This window comes from Ambystoma mexicanum, chromosome 8 (genome assembly GCF_040938575.1).
Source record: "Ambystoma mexicanum isolate Mex_15411 chromosome 8, UKY_AmexF1_1, whole genome shotgun sequence".
NCBI classification, from domain to species: domain Eukaryota; kingdom Metazoa; phylum Chordata; class Amphibia; order Caudata; family Ambystomatidae; genus Ambystoma; species Ambystoma mexicanum.
The window spans coordinates 1,145,490,661-1,145,510,702 of NC_090929.1; the positions used below are offsets into that span (position 1 = coordinate 1,145,490,661).

The 20,042-nt window shown below is 43.6% G+C and overlaps 1 protein-coding gene across 1 annotated transcript in view; it reads left to right on the forward strand.

Annotated features, from left to right (window-relative positions):
- The window catches only part of TMEM26 (transmembrane protein 26), a 717,461-nt gene extending 707,872 nt beyond the window's left edge, over window positions 1-9,589 (forward strand). Inside the window, exon 6 of the mRNA XM_069611205.1 lies at window positions 1,222-9,589. Coding sequence (XP_069467306.1) covers window positions 1,222-1,658 — 437 coding nt within the window. The 3' untranslated portion in view covers window positions 1,659-9,589. The remainder of the gene's footprint in view (window positions 1-1,221) is intronic.
- Window positions 9,590-20,042: the final 10,453 nt, after the last annotated feature.

Consider the following 20,042-nt stretch of genomic DNA (forward strand, 5'->3'; position numbering starts at 1 on the left):
GGCTGCAAGACTTATCCATGGCCTCAAGCCCAGAGACTGTATCTCTCCAGCACTAAAATCTCTCCACTGACTCCTGGTGGCTGTAGGGATCCAATTCAAGACCCTCTGCACCATCCACAAGGCCTTCTGGGGCCTGGGACCATGCTATCTCCAACTTTCCCTCCCTAAATATTCCCCTGCTAGAGCCCTATGTTCCTCTAACTCCAACTCTTTGATTGTCAAACACTTCTCTAAGCAGAGAGTGGGTGGCAGGGCTCTTTCCTCAGCTGGCACATCCCTTTGGGACAGCCTCCCTGCCCCTCTCAAACTTGAGCTGGACCTCCTCAAATTCTGGAAACTGCTCAAAACTCTGCTCTTTTCTACCTCTTTCCCTTTTTCCCTTCTCTGCTATAACCCCCCTGCTGCTGTGACTGGTGGCCTGATCCTCATGAATCTCACAGGATTCCTGGCCCTTCTTCCCAGTCAATACCAGCACCAACCCCACACTGCACTGCCCTGTGGGTCCCTGTTTGGTGGCTCTGCATCCCACCATTGGGAGTCATTTGCACTTGCACTTAGCCTGAGGTTCTCCTCCTTGGCTCCCCTTAGGACTTCCCCCAGAACCTCCACCATACTTGCCCACTCCTCTGCCCCCCCTTGGTATCTCCTGCACCTCTCCTCACTGCACTTGCACATCCAAATGCCACAAGGCCTACTAGGGCCATGAATGTATTTTACTGTTTTTTACATTGTTATTTTTCCCCTGTTCCCTTCCCATTTAGCCTTGCGGTGCTTTGAAACGCTATTCAGTTGTATAAACGCCTAACAAATGCTCAATAAAATAAATAAAAATAAATATATAAAATCACCAGGCTAAGTCTCCATTCAATTGATCAGTGTAAATGACAAACACAGTTTTGACAACCTAATCTTGCTGTAGAGAATTATCCTCTGGTTATTCGCCATCTGACATGCAACACAATTTCACTTGCTCAATTGCTATTTTACTTATTCAGAATCCTTCCAAACTGTCCTTAAGTAGTACCAATTCACTGGTGATTTTCCTCTCTTTGCAGCATTTCATCATTACATTTACGCGCTGAAGGTAATATGTCCATTAGGTTATATAGTGGTAAACCTGTGAGGAAATTGTTAAAAGTATACACACAATTAAATGTGATCATTATTATCTGTTCTTGAGTTACAAATGAGGTCTTAAAATATTCCAATTTGTTTTTTCAGTGAAAAATGTGGGAAGCAACCAATCTTCACCTCCTAGAGGACGATGCAGTTTGCTGATGAGCCGATATAGCGCAGATCTCTGGAATATCGGAATCACCCTTTTTATCCAAGATGGCCCCTTTCTTGTAGTCCGTTTGATGTTGATGATCTATTATGGAGTAATGAATCAGATGCTCGCGTTTTTTGCTGGAAAGAATCTTCTTGTTGTGCTGCTGCTGCTGTACCGCCTCGTTGTCCTTTGTGTCGATTTCCGTGTTTCCCTTAACCCAGAGGAAACGAAAACATGCTGCCAGAATGATGCTGACTGTTCCTGCCAGGGTAGATCCATTGACGGGAACTTGGGCAACCTCCTTAGTGAGCATGATGAGGTTCTGAAAACTGTAGACACTGGTGCAATACCTCTGTCAGACTCGCTGCTTAGAACTGACAGTCTATGAATATCACACTGTTAGCAAGAGGGCTAAGATTTTCAGATTGGCCGCCTTCCCATGGATGAAGGCAGGCGGTATGTTACAATGTTCCTCAAATAGTACATTTTTCTTTTTCTATGCAAAAGGGAAGTACTTGAAATACTTGGTGTACAATCTCAAAGCTTCAGTGGCATATTAGCAACAATGCTTTTGTGAACACTTGCCTGCTGGAGCTCTCAGTGCAAATGTTAGGTAAAAGATAATAGGTGCAGGATAAATGCAGCGGTATTACCATATACCGCCGCATTCATGCACTGCCCAGCTATGAGTTTGGCGGAAAGGCAGAGGATTCACCTCTGGCCATGAGCTGGAGGTAAATCCGCTGCCCATTTTCGGTGAATTACTGCAGTGGAATTTCCTTCACGGTAATTCTGCCAAAAAAGCCCCATTGAGTCATGTGGACTCTGAAAAAAGGGGGGGGGGTTACTCTGCCACTGCCACTTGTAATCTGGCGGTAATTCCCTCGGACCAAGTGGCAGTAACGGAAATACAGCCCAGGTACCACCAAACTCATAATGACCTCTTTTAATGTCGATCAAATATCTTACCTCGTGAACTCAGTATATGCTAAGTGATCTTAAAAAGCATGCATGCATGCCTGGTAAAACTTATGATCATTTTTTAATGTGCTGTACGCCCAAGTGTGTCATTCAGTTCACCAACTATCATGAAACAATTTGTTTTGAACTTGTTATGGCTTTGGTAAACCCACCTGAGTATTCTGTTCTACTATGTGTCTGTGTTTCTCATTGTAAATATGTATTTTGTTTGATTTATCAATATGAGAGACAAAAGAGAGGTTGCTGTGTTGAACACGTTCTACTGCACTCAAAAGGTACAATTCATACATTATTAATTTTGAAGATAAAGAAATACTGAATAGGTACCTTTTGCTAACACGTCTTCTTGATGCGTTTCTTGCGTGTAGTGACCAATGTGAGGAACACTCTGGCCACCAGACAAAAGATCTAAAACAACAGTGTATTAATTCAGATGTTCCACACATACATTACAGAAAGTCATCATTCTACTAAAGACACAGAGGCGAAGGATTATGCTTCTCTTCCTTTACTCAATCTCGAGCAGCATATATTATAACACTTTAACTCATCAAAGAACAACACATTCAAAAAATGCCATTTCCCATAAAGTCTTTTGTGTGTGTGGTTCATTCTTTTGATGTCCATGAAAAACAAAATCACGTGATTCCTTCCACCAGTCATCACATATACTGTCCTCTATCCTCCTTTACACTCCTGTGTCCTTCCTCTTTGTTTGTCTGTGTCCAACTTTAAATTCAACCTTGCATCCCAACCGGTTTACGCTGTAATCCTCGACCTTCTATTCCTCATGTTTCCATAAACCATTGACCTCATGAACCATTAGATGTATTCTCTGCCTTAGAACCTGAAACACAAACCATATTTTAGACTACTGTCCCCAGTGTGGGTAATCAACATGAAAACTTTCCCATATAACTTTTGACAACAATACCATCTTTTACATGATTACAGAATGCAACACATTCACATTTACAACATCGATTATTGGGTGGGATAATCCTTCGCCTCTGGGTCTTTAATAGAATTATGACTTTCTGTAACGTGTGTGTGGAAAATCTGAATTCTAAGTCAAGACACAGAGGCACGTATTATGTTTGTTTAAAGCATACTTACTACCAACGTGGCTATTTTTTGCACTGGCTTAAAATAAAAGGTTTTAAACGTTGATTCTTTCGACCAGTCTGCTGCCTTCATGATGTCCTCTAGTCTGGCCCCTGCACGGAAAGCCTTAGAGGTCATTGCTCCTCTCACTGAGTGAGCCCCATAGGAATCTGTGTTTACTCCAGCCTGTGTCATCACCCATCTAATCCATCTCGCTAACATGGCTGTCACTACTGCCCCAAACAGTTTCCTTATAGCTATGAGCAACTGATTTACCCCTGGGGGTCTCCTTCCCCTAGTCATGGACTCACGTGCTGTAATACATCTCACTGGACATAATGTTGGTTGTTCTGGGAATGCTTGATATGATATTGATCTGAACCATGTTTGGTCCTCTTCACTAAATCAAAGGTTAAACCCTGAGCAGATAATGACTTCCTATTGATTTCTAAAGCCTTTACGTCTGATTCCCTCTTGCATGACAGTAAATATAATAACAGTTAACTTGGCTGATAATGCCTTCCTAGTTAGTTCATCATTGTCTGTCCATGATAGAAACATTCTCAAGGCTTGGTCTACATCCCATAACTGATCATATGTATGCTTTGGAGGTCTAATTATTCTAACCCCTTTCAACAGTATGCAAACTAAAGGGTGTTCTCCCACGGATAACTCTTCAATTCTCGGGTGTCCCGCAGAAATAGCTGAGCGGGCTGTATTAATTGTCCTATACGCTTTGCCCTGTGCTGCTAACTGTGCCAAATAATTAACTACATGTACTACATCTGTTCTAGTCGGATGTATGTCCCTTTCCACACACCAACTTTGCCAACCTGACCAGGGTGTTCTACATAACTTCTTGGTCCCAGGTGCCCAAGCCTTGTCGATCATCTGTTCAGCTTCTTCCGATAATCCTGGCATAGACCAGGCTCCCATGAAATTGCCAAAGCAATGTAACTGAGACTGCCTGTCTTCACTAGTGGGTGACCTTCTCCTGTGGGGTCCCTGACTATGAGATCTAATCTTGGCAATGCTATCAGATTGTCGTTAGTCATCTCTAGCAGGTCCAGGAACCATGCTTGACCCCTCCAATCCGGCGTAATCAGTACCATGGATACACACTGTCTCCTCGCCTGCGCTTCAGACCTCATGATCATCACGAAGGGAGGGAACGCATATTCTTTGCTCGGACCCCACTGCTGCAGAAAAGCATCTATCGACTCCAGGTCCGGTCTCCAGTTGAAAAACAGAGTAAGTTGCATGTTCAACCTCGATGCAAAGAGATCTGTCCTGCATGGACCCCATCTCTCCATCAGTGCCTGGAAAACACTCTCGTCCAGCTTCCAATCGCTGACATCCCTAAGGAATCTGGAGCTCCAGTCTGCAACCTCGTTCTGATGTCCTGTTAGGTATTCTGCAATCACTGATATCCCTCTCTGTAGGCACAGATGCCAACATTCCTTCACTAGCACCGCTAGCATCCTTGATCTTGTGCCTCCCAGTCTGTTTATACAACGTACTTCTGACACATTGTCCATCTTGAGGAGTATGCAACATCGTGCCCTCTCCTGTGTCCAGCATTTCACCGCAAAGGAGCCTGCTAGAATCTCTAGACAATTTATGTGGAGATTTAATTCTTCTCCCAACCATCTGCACCCTGTCGACAGATATCTGCATCTGGCTCCCCATCCCCACCTGCTGGTATTGGATTCTATTACTTGTTCTGGGGGTGAGCCAAATATTGCCCTTCCATTTCAGGCATCCATGTGCTATGACCACCATTGCAGTTCCTCTTTCGCCTCTATAGACAGGGCTATCCCTTGTTTGTATGATGCTCCCCTCCTAAGGTGTTGGATTTTCAGTATTTGAAGGGCCCTGTTATGAAGAGGTCCTGGGAATATCACCTGTATTGACGAAGCTAGGCGTCCCACTATTCTCGCTAGCTCTCTCAGGGATATTGTCTCTGATGGTAATCTGTTCCGAATCACTTTCTTTATGTCGTTGACCTTGCTCAGAGGGAGGTTTAACATCCCCTGCACTGTGTCTAGTCTGAAGCCCAGAAATTCCATGTTCTGTTCTGCCTGCAGACTTGACTTCTCCCACTTTATTAGAAAGCCCAGTTGTTGTAACAGATCTATAGTAAGTTCTATCTGTTCCCTGATCAGCATTTTGTCCTGGCACATTATACAAATGGCGTCCAGATAAATGATTAGTCTGATCCCTCTTTCTCTGAGGAAAGTCACTACCGGTTTCATCACCTTTGTGAAACACCAAGGTGCTGATGCTAGCCCGAATGGTAGGCAGGTGAATTCCCAAACTTGTCCCTGCCAGTGAAACCTCAGAAATCCCTTTTGTTCCGCTGTCATGGGTATGGTCAGATAAGTGTCTTTGAGATCTATTTCCGCAAGCCAATCCCCTTGTTGCAAAATGTCTCTTAGCAAGTGTATGCCCTCCATTTTGAAATGTCTGTAAACTACAAACATATGTAGTTCTCTTAAGTTTATTATTTTATTATCGGCCTTGTCTTGTGACGTTGTGACGGCCTCTCACTATAAACATGTTGCTTATGAAGCTGTTGCCTATGTTTGTTGCCTGTGCTAGTTCTGTTATTTCTGTATCTAGTAACTATTCGTCTGCTGTGCTGAGCATTAATAACTTTGGCAATTTCTCTTGTTTTGGGAAGCTTATCCAATCTATGTGGAAGCCCTATACGGTGTCTAAAACCCAAGCACCTGAAGAGATCAATCTCCATTTCTCTACACACTTTGCTAATCTCTCCCCTAATGCGGCAATATGTGTTTGTGTTTTCTGCCCCAGTGCGTTTATTCTCACCTGTGTTAGGCTGATGTTAGTTTCCGGGATGTCGCCACCCTCGCGCTCGTCCTCTTCCTCTTGATGGGAAGAATAGGTTTGGTTTTCTTTTGTCTTGTTTCGATTGGTATCTGTCACTTTGGAACCTGTTACTGGTGAAATGGCTGGCGGAGTGATCCCTGCCTCTTCCAGCCCTGTCGAAAACCTGTCTGCCAAATACTCTCTTCAGACAGGCTTGGCTTTGTCGATTGCCACATAAGAGTTGGTAAATTTTGTTAGCTCTTTTATAAAGGCATCTCCAAAGAGCTTCCCTTTTGCTGAAGCTGCTGCCTCAGATGTGGCCAACTCACTCAGTCTGGGATCAATCTTGACCAGAATTGACCTTCTTTCTGCTATAATCACACTTTTGGCATTACCCAGTAGGCATATAGCCCTCTGGGCCCAACCCGATAAAATAGTTGAGTTGATAGGTTCATTTTTACCTTTCGCTTCTTCTGCCATCTTCATTTTCTTTGTAAGTGGTCCAGCCACATCCAACATTTTGTCGTCACATGATCGCCAGGATCTGTCTAATCCTTTCTTTATATCTTTCACATACCCCCCCATGAACATGACCATCTGGTCATCAATGTCTGGGGTCTCTGTGATCCCTTCTGACACGTGTGGCCTTAGACATTCAGCCCTTAATTTGTTTCTGGCTTCTTTAGCCAGCAGTGTTTGTAGTCTCTTTATTATATATGCCGCAATCATGGACAGCGGTTCCCATTCTGAGGACCTAGGGTGTATGAGTGCGTCCAGATCAAATTCGTCTCTGGCTTCCTCTTTGTCCTCTGTCCTCTTTTTCTTCCGAAGATATAACTTCTACCTCTTCCTCCGATAATGGGCTCCCCCAATGATCTTCGTCATACCCCTCTGAGTTATCAGAGGTGTCCTCACGCCATTTATTTTCTTTTCTGGTTTATAGCCTTAATTTTGCCCTTACATTTCTGTGGCGAGCCCGGGAAGGTCTTGCCTTTCTCAGCCTTGCAGGCTTTTTTCCTTACCCCTTTGTGCATTCCAGTACCCCTTATCCCCTTCAGCTCTTCCATTCCTCTGGAGAACTTAATCTAGTCTTCCATGACTGCCCGATGTTGAGAACTGTGCCCCATGGAATGATTCAGGGCTTGTTGCAGTATCTCCCCCATACAGGTTGCAGACTTTTCTGGCTCACTTGAGCCCTGCCTTCTTCGCTCGAGCTGGACATGATGGGAATAATAGGGGACAGTAGTGCCACTGTATCAATCAATACTCATAGGTGTCTTGGGCCTGTACCCGTCTTAAATATCTTTTTAGGGCATATTGTACATTTCCTGGCGTGTTTAATGTTTGTATGTGTCTTTCTCAGAGGTTTCTGTGCCTTTTTTGGCCACTAGGTGGCACTGTCCTTTCGTTAATATGCTCTTCTTGACTCTTTGTTTCCAAAGCTTGAACGTTCTGAAGCGTTTGCTCCTGCTTTCCTTTCCCCTTATCTCAAACGAACGTTGGGAATTGACTATAATGACTTCTAGGTCTGAATGTCGTTTTTGAAATTTCTGTTGATCTTGATCACGGAAGTAACTGATGAGGAGCACCGTAACTCTAAAGAGTCACCATCATGCTCCTCATACTTCTGTGACTACAGTGCCCTCTATAGTAATACGTGTCCGCCGGAACTAATTGTCCCGTTGGGTTCGCGTTATAATCACTTCAAAGCTTTAAATCCTTGCATATATGCTTTGCCACTGTTCCAGAATGGTGCGCGCGTTTTCCCTCGCTATCGCTACACTTACACAAACAGTAAGCATGTAATTGATCAACAACCATAAACCTTTCATTCAGTAAGGTAACGCAATGTTAGGTACTTAACTGGCTGCCCGAGCAGCAAAGAAAGAGGAAGGACACCGGAGTGTAAAGGAGGATAAAGGACAGTATATGTGATGATTGGTGGAAGGAGTCACGTGATTTTTTTTCCTGGACATCAAAATAATGAAACACACACACAAAGACTTTATGGGAAATGTATTTTTTTTAATGTGTTATTCTTTGATGAGTTAAAGTGTTATACTATGTGCTGCTCGAGTTTGAGTAAAGGAATAGAAGCATAATACGAGCCTCTGTTTCTTGACATAGAATCCATGTTCTACCTCTACTAAGTAAAGGCTGCTATTCACCCTGGTTGATTTCCCCAAACACATGTGAAGGCACCTAACACAGAGGGATAAGTGAACCTGACTTACTCTTCAAGCTAAATATAGTAAATGTATTAAGATAATGAAAGATTTTCTCAGAGGCAGCTCTATTACCTTTTAGTCTTTTGAGAGAGGGATGTTATAGAAATGAATAAAGGATCAGTCTTCAAGATGGCCGACAAAAATGTGCAGGAAACACACCGGCACAAACTGGTGCACAGAGCAAGAGGGCACTTACGGAAGGGTAAATAAGGGACTAGTTTTGAGGGAACATATGGGTCAGTTTGTTCATTTAGTGCTTTAAATTAAACACTTGTTAGAATGCTCCCAAAATTGCAATTCATGGTTACGGTGATGATGTCTAGGCAATTTAATCAGGGGTACAAAATTCTAGTTGTAAGCTACTGCCAGATATAAAAAGTACCCTCCGCCTCAATTCCACACATACATACAGCACCCAATTTCTTACTTGCACAAAGTCAATTATCTAGCCAACGGCTAGTGGCAAGTGCACATGTTGTGCCCTGATTTTATGCTCCTTGCTGCAAAAGAATGACACCATTCTACCAGGCAAGGCAATGGTGGTGTTTTCTGTCCTGCAAATCAAGACTGACTGAATCAGTCACTTGCCGAAATGTTGAATGTACATCTCTCCTTTTAAGAGCTATTTCTCTAAGTATTTTATTGGCTGTTTCACCACAATAGTTTCGGTAAAATTGAGACTTGTTGTAGCAATGCTGCGTTTCTACTTATTCTACATCTGCAGGGTTACAAATTGATCCCCAGGAGAGTTTGGTCTATTTTTGTTAGACTAAACAAATCTTCCTTGAAGGTTTGTTTAATTGTAAGTGTTATCCGAGTTCATTGATGCACAAGTAAAATGAATGAATTGTTGTATTTTGTAAAGTTAACACTTTTGTTCATCTCAAACAGCAATGTGAAAAATCACTTCCGCACAATTCCCATGTAGATACATTGTTTTAATTTGCAATGCATCAAATGGTTAAAGTCTTAGCCTCAGAAGATGTATTTCACTAGATGTTAGCTCAAAAGCATGCACGAACATTATGTTTCACTAAGCCCTCTCTGACATAAAGCACACAGAAAGTGAATTAGAAATGGTTTCAATTTCACAACATGAATCCCTATTTTATGGGTTATAATTGAAACACGCTGTGTACAAAGCTACTTATTTTATAAAAAATTGTTAACAATCTTTTGGCTTATCTCCGTTTTTTTCTTCATCCTTCTTTGGGACCAAAAGGCACTTTACCATTATTATACAGATTTTGCACATGAAAGCTTATTGGAAAACCTGCTACGTAGAGTGGGGCGAACATCTTCCTGTAAACCAATAACATCAGTTACGTAAGCGGAACAGAGATCTATCATAATGTTTGTGATTACTAGAGAGTTTATACTAACGCAACGTTATCGGAAGATTAAATCATTTGCATGCCTTCTTCATGGCTCACAACACACATGATTTTGCAAAACAACAAGTACAATTAACCCAAACCTGAGATGAACGCAGCAGAAGTCCAAAGAACATGTCAGGAGTCAGTAGTACAAAACAGGTAGGTTGTAGCAATCACCACCGCATTGTTGGTGGCATCTATGGCCTGTAATTTCATTCGGGCCTCAGCAAGGTGCCAGGGCAGCTCTTAGCCGTATACACAACCCCAACAAGGAGTGATAGCTTTTTTTATAGATGTATTCTTTACTGGAGACAGACTCTGCGCATATTGATTGAGCACAGTTTCCACTGAAAAAAATAAACACAAGATGGCCCCTGCCATAGTGAATGGAAAAGGCACTGTGTTCCTTTTCTCTTTCTATGGTAGCTGGCAGAGACAGAACGGAGGGGCGGAGGCAGAGACGGGAGCACCAGAAGGTAAGTGGGGTATCGGAGGGTAGGTGGGGGATGTCGTGTAGGAAAGGGAGGGGATTGGGGTTGGGGATAGGCCGGCATGTATAAGTTGCAGAGCCACAGGCCTCGGGTGTCTGAAAAATGTGGGCCGTTCATTAACAGTTGTCGCCTGCATGTCCAGCCACCTGATTAGCTGAGCACCAATACCCAGAAGGGAATGTACTTTATTCTATTATCATCAAATTACAGAAGGCAAGAGAGAATAGACGCACTGACACTGATACACACACCAACCACGTAGCCTGATCTAACTACCACATTTGGACTCCCACTAGGGGAATATACATTGTTCTACATATTCCAAATGTGACCTCACTAACCCATGGCATTACACACACTGAGCACACATGCAAACAAGCATTGAGAGGAAAAGAAGCAGGTCTCACGCATCTCCCCTCTTTGTTATGTTATGTTGAAGGATTTTTATACCGTGCACTATAACCACCTGGGTGGTCCTCTGGCGCTCTGGCGGATCAGTGAACCAAGAGGGTAAGAGCTGTGATGTGCTGTTGGCAGCTCCAGTTCCATTTACACTGTTGCTGAGCGTAGGTGTTTATTTTCGGTTGGTAGCCATCGTGTGCTGTTTTTGTGAGGCTATGTGTGTTTTGTTTCATTGTTGCGGTGTAGTCTAGTGCGTGCAGTTTGTCGTGATGTAGGGGTACAATTGTATTTGTTTAGAGTTTGAAAGGTGTATGCAGAGGGATGAGTTTTATAGCGGGGCTGGTTAGTGGCAATACTTTATGGTACCCCCTCAGTTTTGGACGCTTGTGGCCAATGTTGTACATTGTGGTGTGCTAGGGTTCCCACTCCTTTTTTCTGTGCAGAGGTTTGAGTCGTTAACAGGGCTATTTAGTGGTGATACCTCCTCCACCCCATGTGTTCAGACTATTGGATGTCTACATAGTTTTACCCACTGGCACAACCCAGTGTGCATCCACCATTGCCTCCCTGAGCTCCTTGAGGGGGGTGGACCCCTTCCCCGTGCCCTTGAGCTCACAGGGCCCTGTGGTCTATCAGTTCCATCAACACACTTTCCCCTTTAATTCAATGGCCCTCTGTCTGTGGTTCAAATTAGATCGGTCCCATCTCTCTCATTTGTTTCCGGTAGGGCCCTCTATTGGAATGTGGCACCTCTGTCTCCCTCCCATTCGGTGGCCTCTCTACTTCCGTGAACTTCATTGTGCTCTGGCCTCGTCCCCCTTCTTTTCATTTTTGGGCTCATTCCATGGGGTGTGGGTGTTGCTGATTCGTTTTCGTCCTGTTCTGTGGTGAAGAGTGAGATTTTTAGATGTTTTTAGGTTTTAAAGGTTTTTATGAATTTTAGATGATCCTCTACATTCGCATTTCTCTGATGAGAGTGTTCCAAAGTTTAGCAGCTAGGAAAGCGAAGGCTGATCCACCATGTTTTTTCCTTGTGCATGGTTTAGGTTCCAGACGGATGTTGTCGCTGTATCTGAGAGTTCTGGTTGGCTGGTAAATGGTGATTTTCTTTTGTATTAATTCTGCTCCATGGCCGTGGATTGCACTGTGTGTTATGCAGATTGTTTTGAATGTAATACTTTTTTTCACTGGCAGCCAATGTAGCATCTTTAGTGCAGGAGTGATGTGGTCTCAAGGAAACACACAATGTAAGTCATGCATAACCGACTTCACAGACCCCCGACACACAACACAGCTCTTCCTGAACATAACACACTGATGGGTGCAATCCACCCACCTTGCACACAACCAAACACACAGCAAAGCATGAAGAAGAGACAATGCAGACACCACATTACTCCCTAACCGTAGAGACACCTAGCATAACCCATGCACTACCAACCACACAGACCCAAATTCACAACACAATTCTGCCTGCACACAACTCACTGAAGTGGACAACCCAGGCACCCGGCACGACTCATACCAGTATACATAAGCAGCTCAGCCACTGTGCAATAACCACAGAAGCTATGAGCCTAACATTCACAGCCATACACCAGTTGCACTCAACAATCCAGAAGCGAGTCACTGAAGCACAACAACTGCAGATTAGCATATGTGCACATACGCAGTTCAGCCACAGAAGTTCCGAAAATCACTAACAAACTGATGCACACCAAACCACACATAAACATGGCACCATTCACCAGTTCCAAGAGCTGCTACAGGGTGACACCTACCACCTACCTTAAGCACAAAGTAGTGAGTCTGCAAGGAACTGCACATATCTCACCCCAAAACCTTGCACACAGAACCCGAGCAAACCCCACAATTCACCCAGCACACTTCAACTATCATGCTTCAACCACATTATCACAAACTCCTACCCGCTGCTGTGGACACAAGGCAGCCAGGTAAATGTGACACTGACACAAAGACTACTTGGTAAGCAAAACACTCATCATACAGAAGACAGGAAAGATGGCAACACTCACAAGTGCCCCATGCACCTAGTGCAATGAGTGCCCTGCCAACCACACACTATCCACACTGAAATTACACAATTTGTATCATGATAATTCAATTGCAACAATACTTCTAAAGTGTAACACTATAAAGCCTATCAGCCACATAAGGGCTTCATTACGAGGTTGGCGGTAACTCACCGGTGCTACTGGCGGGTTGCCACCAACCTGTAACACTGATTCCACTGCCTGATATCCTGGTGCCACCGGGATATCACAAGTGGAGGCAGAACAGTAAATCCCCATTCATATGGAGTCCTGTAGGACTGCATGGGAATGGGGACACTGAATCACCAGCACCACTGCTAACGGTTCCAGTGCTTCAGTGAACGACAAGCCGGTAGAGGCCTGATTTCCCGGCAAGCCAGACCTGCCGGGGATCCGTGCACCTACCGGCATTCTCGTAGTATGGCGGTCCAGAAAGGGTGCTGGTACAATGCTACGGCACCCTTATTTCCGGACCACCAACCTTCAATATTCCCTTTAAAGAATAAGTAATAATGTAACACTTACAAAAATACCCTGTGTACTCCAAGAGATGGTGGCATTACCTAACAACTTTCCTGTGACAAAAACACTCTTTTTGCCTCTACGACAACACCCAGAACTACCCTTGTAACCATAAGTACAGATAAAGCCTAACTTTCTAACATAGGGCCATGGCATGCAGAACACTCTTCTCACTTCTACCCCATAAACAGCAACCTAAATGATTACAAAAGAGATAATACATAGAACACTGAATCCAGCCTGAATCCTAACTACCACCAGATACAAGTTAAACATGCAGGACTCACTGCTCTCTGGTTGTCATCACTAACTGCAGAAGCACAGGGGTAACCTCCACGTGAGAACTGGCTAGCCTTAGTTCCAAGTAATCAGGAACAGGAAGTCTATTGATACATCCTGATGATTGACTCTACTTCATGATGCATCAAACTAGCATCCATGAACAGCTCTTCCAAGTCTGTCAACATGTTCTCACTGTTATTATTTCCAGACAGAAGGGTAGGCTCCACCTTAGAGACCTTTTCTGCAAACTATTCTCCTTGCCCTCTTCCCTCGTAAGCACAGTTGAAAAGCCATAAACCATGCCTCTGACCACTGTGCACACAGCAATAACATTCTGCCCCTTGGCAATGGGTCTTCAACCTATGGCTTATCCCATCACCACAGCACTCAGACCTGCTCAAATGAATTGACCTTTCAGTATACCACCATGCAGGTGGCTTGATCCAACTGCCACTTGTGAAATCACACAAGTGAAAAACACTCACAGCATACTACACCGTCCAAATGTGACCTCACTTACCCATGACCTCACAAACATGCATGGAGCAGAGAAGATGCTGAACCAAATTGTTGTTTTAATCAGCTACTGTAAGCAATATGTGGGGCAGTGAAAAACATTTACTGTCACCAGTAACTTTTCCAAGTCATAATGGGATGTACTGGGAGTGCTGTTGAAAATCCAGAAAGACGATACGTCGACATACGTTTATTCTATGGGACATATGTGATAGAATGGGAGATCATTAAGACTGCACTTAGGAGGGAGATTCAGGGTACACAATTGTATTAGCTTGGGCTGAGCAATCATACAAATACACTACAGCACATACCTTTAGTGTTTCCTGACACAATTGAGCTAGGACTCTGCTACTATGTGTGACTGAGGGAAACAATTCCCAGCTCATTAAAGCGAAATTAAGCGCACTTCCTTACATTTACAGTTATGTAGACCTATAATGCTTTATAAAATAGTCTGAATAAATTCACCATAGTTCTGAGATATATTTACAGCACCCATTTACTTTTTTCTGTGAATGGTGTGGTTAGTATATATTTCTATGTAAGACATTGGGAGATACTTCATCCTTTACAGAGAGTCGCAGAGTCCACCGACTTCAAATCTCCTATGCACTACAACAAAATCTTCTATTAATGTGTAAGAAAAAAACACATCGAAAACCAGAGTGAAGTTACATTCCTTTCCCTGGTGGAGTAAGGTAGATTTGTATTGCTGAGTGATTTTCTTCCCATTAGCACCCAGTGTGACGTCATCTCGCTCTCCCAATGGCTTAACTCTGAGTCAGACCTAGTGTGATGGTTCTCTGTTTAGCCATTGCTCTTTGACATCACTCCTGCCCTGCCTTTTGGATAGATCTATTGTGGTGTGTTTGATAGTGGGAGGCTAATGTTGCCATTTATAATTTAGAGACATTCAGCAGTCAACTCCCTTCATTTTCTTAGGCTCGGTATGGTCATCTTCTACTGTTTTGTGAAAAATCCAGGTTCTTCTTTCTTCCATGGCTAACCCTTAGTGCGTGGCACCAAGATGTGCCTCGTGATAGCAATGTGGCTAATTCACATGTAAGCTCACTATGCATTTGATCAAAACCGAAAGAACCCAAATCAATTAAAAAGTAACCAAACATTTCTGAAACTCAAAATTTTCAAGGAACATCACATTTGCATCAGCCCTCCCCTTTAATAACCTGCATCCAAAATCCATTAAGGTACTGTATGGTATGGTATGGTGCCATGTAAGTCTATCCGTCCCCACAAGAGAAGCTGATGATGTTTTGAGATGATTTTGTTTCTTTTATTTTATAGTTGGAGAATTGTCCACCCCAGCAAGGAGATGCAGAGATCAGACAATGATGTATGCTGTTGGAGGTACATTTAAGGAGGATGTGCATTGTATGCTAGATTCACCCCACGTAGTGAATGAGGAGGTGGTCCATATGGAGGACTTCCTTTCAGCCTTAAACTGCATTCTCAGCCTAATCTGAAGAGCAAGGATTGGTTGCATGGGTGGATAGCCTCTAAAGGCATGCCCAACCCACAATTCAAGAGATGACTGTTAGCGGCAGCATTCCCCATAGTGAATAGCTCCTGGAGAGCCCAGAAGATGGTCACCATAGAGTATACTGTAGTAGTACCCGCACTCCTATAGATGACAGAATTTAAAAGGGTGCCTCAGGATGCCAACACCCTAGGTCAGCATTGCAGTCCTTTTGGGGAAATGTAAGTGACTTCTCTAGTCCTGCAAGAAATGGAAATGTGTGTAGTCCCCATCGAAATACAGTTGCTACGAACAGTATGACTACAACACAGAGGCAGTGGTCTGATCTCCCCCAGATCCTGACAGGCTCCACAAACCACAGTGTACTAGTTTAGACCATCTGAAACAGCATTCAGGCAAGTCTTGACCTAAGAGCAGGTGCAAAGGAGCCATTTATGTGGACAGAAATAGATGTGTTTTCACATTTAAAGAATGAGGAGAAATAGTGTGCTTTAAATGTATATTGAACAATATGGACAGCCATGTTTTTGAATGGAGTGAAATGTATTTCAATGGCTAATGACTCAGCTCAGAAGCCCCTCTGAACCATCAAGTCTCCTCAGCCCCTACCTTTTATGTGTTTGCTTGCTTGTCAGTTCAAATGGAATCCTAATATTACAAACCAATATTCCAGCCACCTGCTGTTCACCTATACTTAACACTGAGATGTTTTTCAGACTTCTTAGCAGCCAAGAAAGGAGAATGCCCCCTCCACTAACCTGACAGTACCCTGGAGGTGAACATGGCATGTGTGGTGGTTAATTAATTAATTCACTTTATTGTATCTTTAAAAATGTTGGTTCTGCGCTAACCACGTTAGAATTTACATAATTTTTTTATTCCAGTTTCACTGTTTTTAACTTGCTTTCCAGTTGTATATTTTGTGTCGAAAATGCATAGTTATTGCTTGCTCAACGGGGGTTTTGGACTTGGTCCAACCTTCTCTGAACCCACTGTACCTGTCCTTGGTATGTTCCCAAACACTTAAAAATCAGAGCCATGCTGGGATTCGGCATTCTTTTTTTGCCCATTCCATAGAAGCCTCTTGCTGAAACACTTTGTGTTTTCCAGACCCTCTTCCAGTTAACCTGTCCTATCCTGCAGACTGGTATTTTGAATCAGCAGCGCTTATGAATGGGTCGTCAAGGAAGAGTTCACTTCCCTATTGCCTTCAACTGCGGTCAGATCGACCCTTCTCACCATCGTTATGGGCCTTCCTGCACTTGAATGTATGGAACTTGAATCCACCTGTTTGATGTATTCCATGGACATCTGGGCGATAAGATGATCACTTGTTATACTTCAATGGGAACCCCTAATGAGATGCATTTTTTATCATCTTCATGTTGTCAGGCTGCTGGAATGAAGCAATTGATCCTCGCGCCCCCAATGGACTCATCAAGAAGTTCAGGCCTTCAATCAAACAAGCATGAAATGTACTGAATTTGATATATAAAGCCTGTATACTATTCTATGTTTACATGCATTTTTTGAACTTTGATCGCCTGACATTTGTTGTTGCAATCTGTGTCCTGAGGAAGACGAATATCAGTTCGTTTGATTGAACTAAATAAATACTTTCGTCAAAACTACGTGTTATATGATATCTTGGTACTTGTAATGTACAAGTCCGTTCAAGATACTTGTAATCGGCACTAAGCCCTTGATGTTAGAACCTTTACATTACTCCTTATGCACTACCCTAGACTCAAATATTGCACAATTCATGCCTAGCAGTGTATGATAGGTTTGTTTTTACGATTTCCTATGCTCATATACATTTTATGATGTTATTTTTTATATTATTTTTATTCTACTGTACTTTTTGATACTAATAAAATATGATTATATGTTGTCAATGACTGACTGAGCCTACCCTCCTTTTGCACTGACCAGAGTCGAAAATTGTTTATTAATCTGTGTGACCACCCCTCTCTACCTTTTGAATGGTATCAAAGTAAGACAGACACAAGTGACCACAGTTCAAGGGTGTTTATTGAACCTTATCAAGGGTGTGATAAACGCCTATCTAAACCTAAATCTAAGATGGGAGCAAGCTGTGACCATCAAATAATAATAATGCAGTCCTAGTGGAGTGTCGTCAAAATAAAAAGGCCTATACTAAAAAACGATTGCCAATCCTTACTGCTAAGTTACAAATAGTGTCGGGGAATGTTCATGAAAAAGAAAGAAGTGTTCACAAAATGCAAAATGATAAGTCAGGATGTTCACGCCATTGGCCTCCTTTCCCCATGTTTTCAGCACGGGACAAGGCGGTCCACTCGAGCATAGCACACAGTTGGGCTCTTCGGCACAAGGACACAGTTCCATTACCAACATCATGGCCTTCTGTGCTCAAGTCTCTTGTGTTATCAAAGTCTCTTGATTCAGAGGGCCCGATGTACCAAAAACAAACTAAATGTTCTTTCAAAGATACGCAATTTAGGTGAGTCATTTTCACCCTGGATACCCCTCTTGCGGGTTCAGATCCCTTTTATACAACTAGTCTCCCTCAGCCGGGCTCAGACTAGTCTCAGTTCAATTTGTTGCCATCCTTCAGTTGGGTTTACATTAGCCACAGCAGTACCTTTTCTTGGGGGACTCATGGGTTTGGCTTAACCTGTTGCAGGACCACTTTCATTTCCGTGTTGACAATTTTACACTCTCAGGTGGATACCTAACGAAGACCTTTCGAATGAGCACCCACGTGGCGCTGGACCACTTCGTATATGATGCCCAATTTAGCTTCAAAAGTTCAGTCACTCCTTGGATATTCAATTATATTTGCATCACTCATCATGCCGGTAAATAGCTCCATGGGTTGAGCGCTCGCTGCTGCAATCTATGTGTGATCTGCAGGTCGCAGGTTCCAATCTCGGCAAGGCCAACTCAGCCTTTCATCCTTCCAATGTCGATAAATGAGTACCAACTTCGATTGGGATGATAACTGTATGTAAATTTGTTTTCTGTAAAGCGCTTTGGCTTAAAGCGCTATATAAATGACACATCATTATCATCACATACATCTTAAGTCTTGCTCTTTGCAGATTTCTTCATACAATGTTGCTGCTTTCAACCTTGGTTCTAACACAGACTGGTCTGCTATCAGTCTCACGGGCTGTGTTGACTTTATTGGAGTGGCTTTGTTGTCGGAGCCAAGGACAGTACCACGGCAGCAATCGCTACTCCTCGCCTTGGCTGTCGATGCGGGAAAGCCCTGGGTATCTTCGATACACAATGCACCTTTCTTCAGCTTTAATTCCCGGTCTTAGGTTTCTTATCCTTGAAGGCTTGTGAAAGTAACAGGTTTCTTCCTCTGAAAAGGCCAAGGGCAATTCCCTCCTTGCAACACCTTCTGGTCTCGCCGTATTTCTCCTCGCATTAAACCGCCATCTTGGAACTGCTGCTTCCTCCTGTGTTTTGCCTTGCTCGGAGTGTGCTTTCATGCTCCGCCTTTTATCCATATGGGGAAGGGTAATGGAAGTCAGGTGTGTGTAATTATAAGAAATTGCCTGCCTCTGCCTGACCCTTGTGTTGGGACATGTAAGGTATACGGCTCTGGTGTCCGTTGTCGCTCATGGGGAACTCTCTGTGAGAAAGTCTTTGTGTTGGAAAAGGGAGGGTTGAGCTTCTTGGTATCTTACCTGGTGGGATGGGAAAAAGGTGTTACAGGGAAGGGGATACCACGTCTCACCCTTCGGTGTCCCACTTCCACAACCCGAAGACCCCTCATCCAGGTGATCCTCCCGCAGTGGTCCACCCCAGGAACTGGTTCCAGTCGCGATGGCTGTTACCTTGGCAACCTGGATGACAGATCCCCGGGAACTAACGGGTGAGACACTTTCAGGTTTCTCACAACACAGACTTGATTGCTGTTGTGTGGACCCTGCTCATGTATTTGTATCCCCTGCAGTGCCGCAATCCACTTCCGACTGTGGGAGAGCTCCTCCAGCACCATAGCCTGAGAACCAGAGAGGGTTGAGAGAGAAGATATGTGACACTGCTGCTACAGTGGCCTATCTTGTGAACTGAAGCCCTCCATTCCTGTTAATTTTAAGGAGAAGGAAGGTTGCCACAGTGGCCCTTCAACACACCTTGCCAGCTGCAGTGCCCAAATAGCAGAGGAGAAAGTAATGGTCTCACAACCGCTGTGTTCCCAGTAAATTCCTTCTCAGCTCTGCGGGAAGGTAGTGTGGTAAAGCTCAGCTCCTGCCTGACCCACTAAGTTAATCCCTGGACATAATTGCCTGGAGTAAATTAGCCCAGGACACGCTATAATTCCCCTCCTTATTACTATTCAGATAACCCCATTTGTCTCTAAATGTCACTGTAAATAAGTGAGGTTCTTGCAAACAATCCCCAGGTGCTGAGCTTGAATATTCAAATAATATGTGAGGGTTATCAGGAGTGTGTTCACTCGCTTCCAGTTAATTTTGGAAAATAT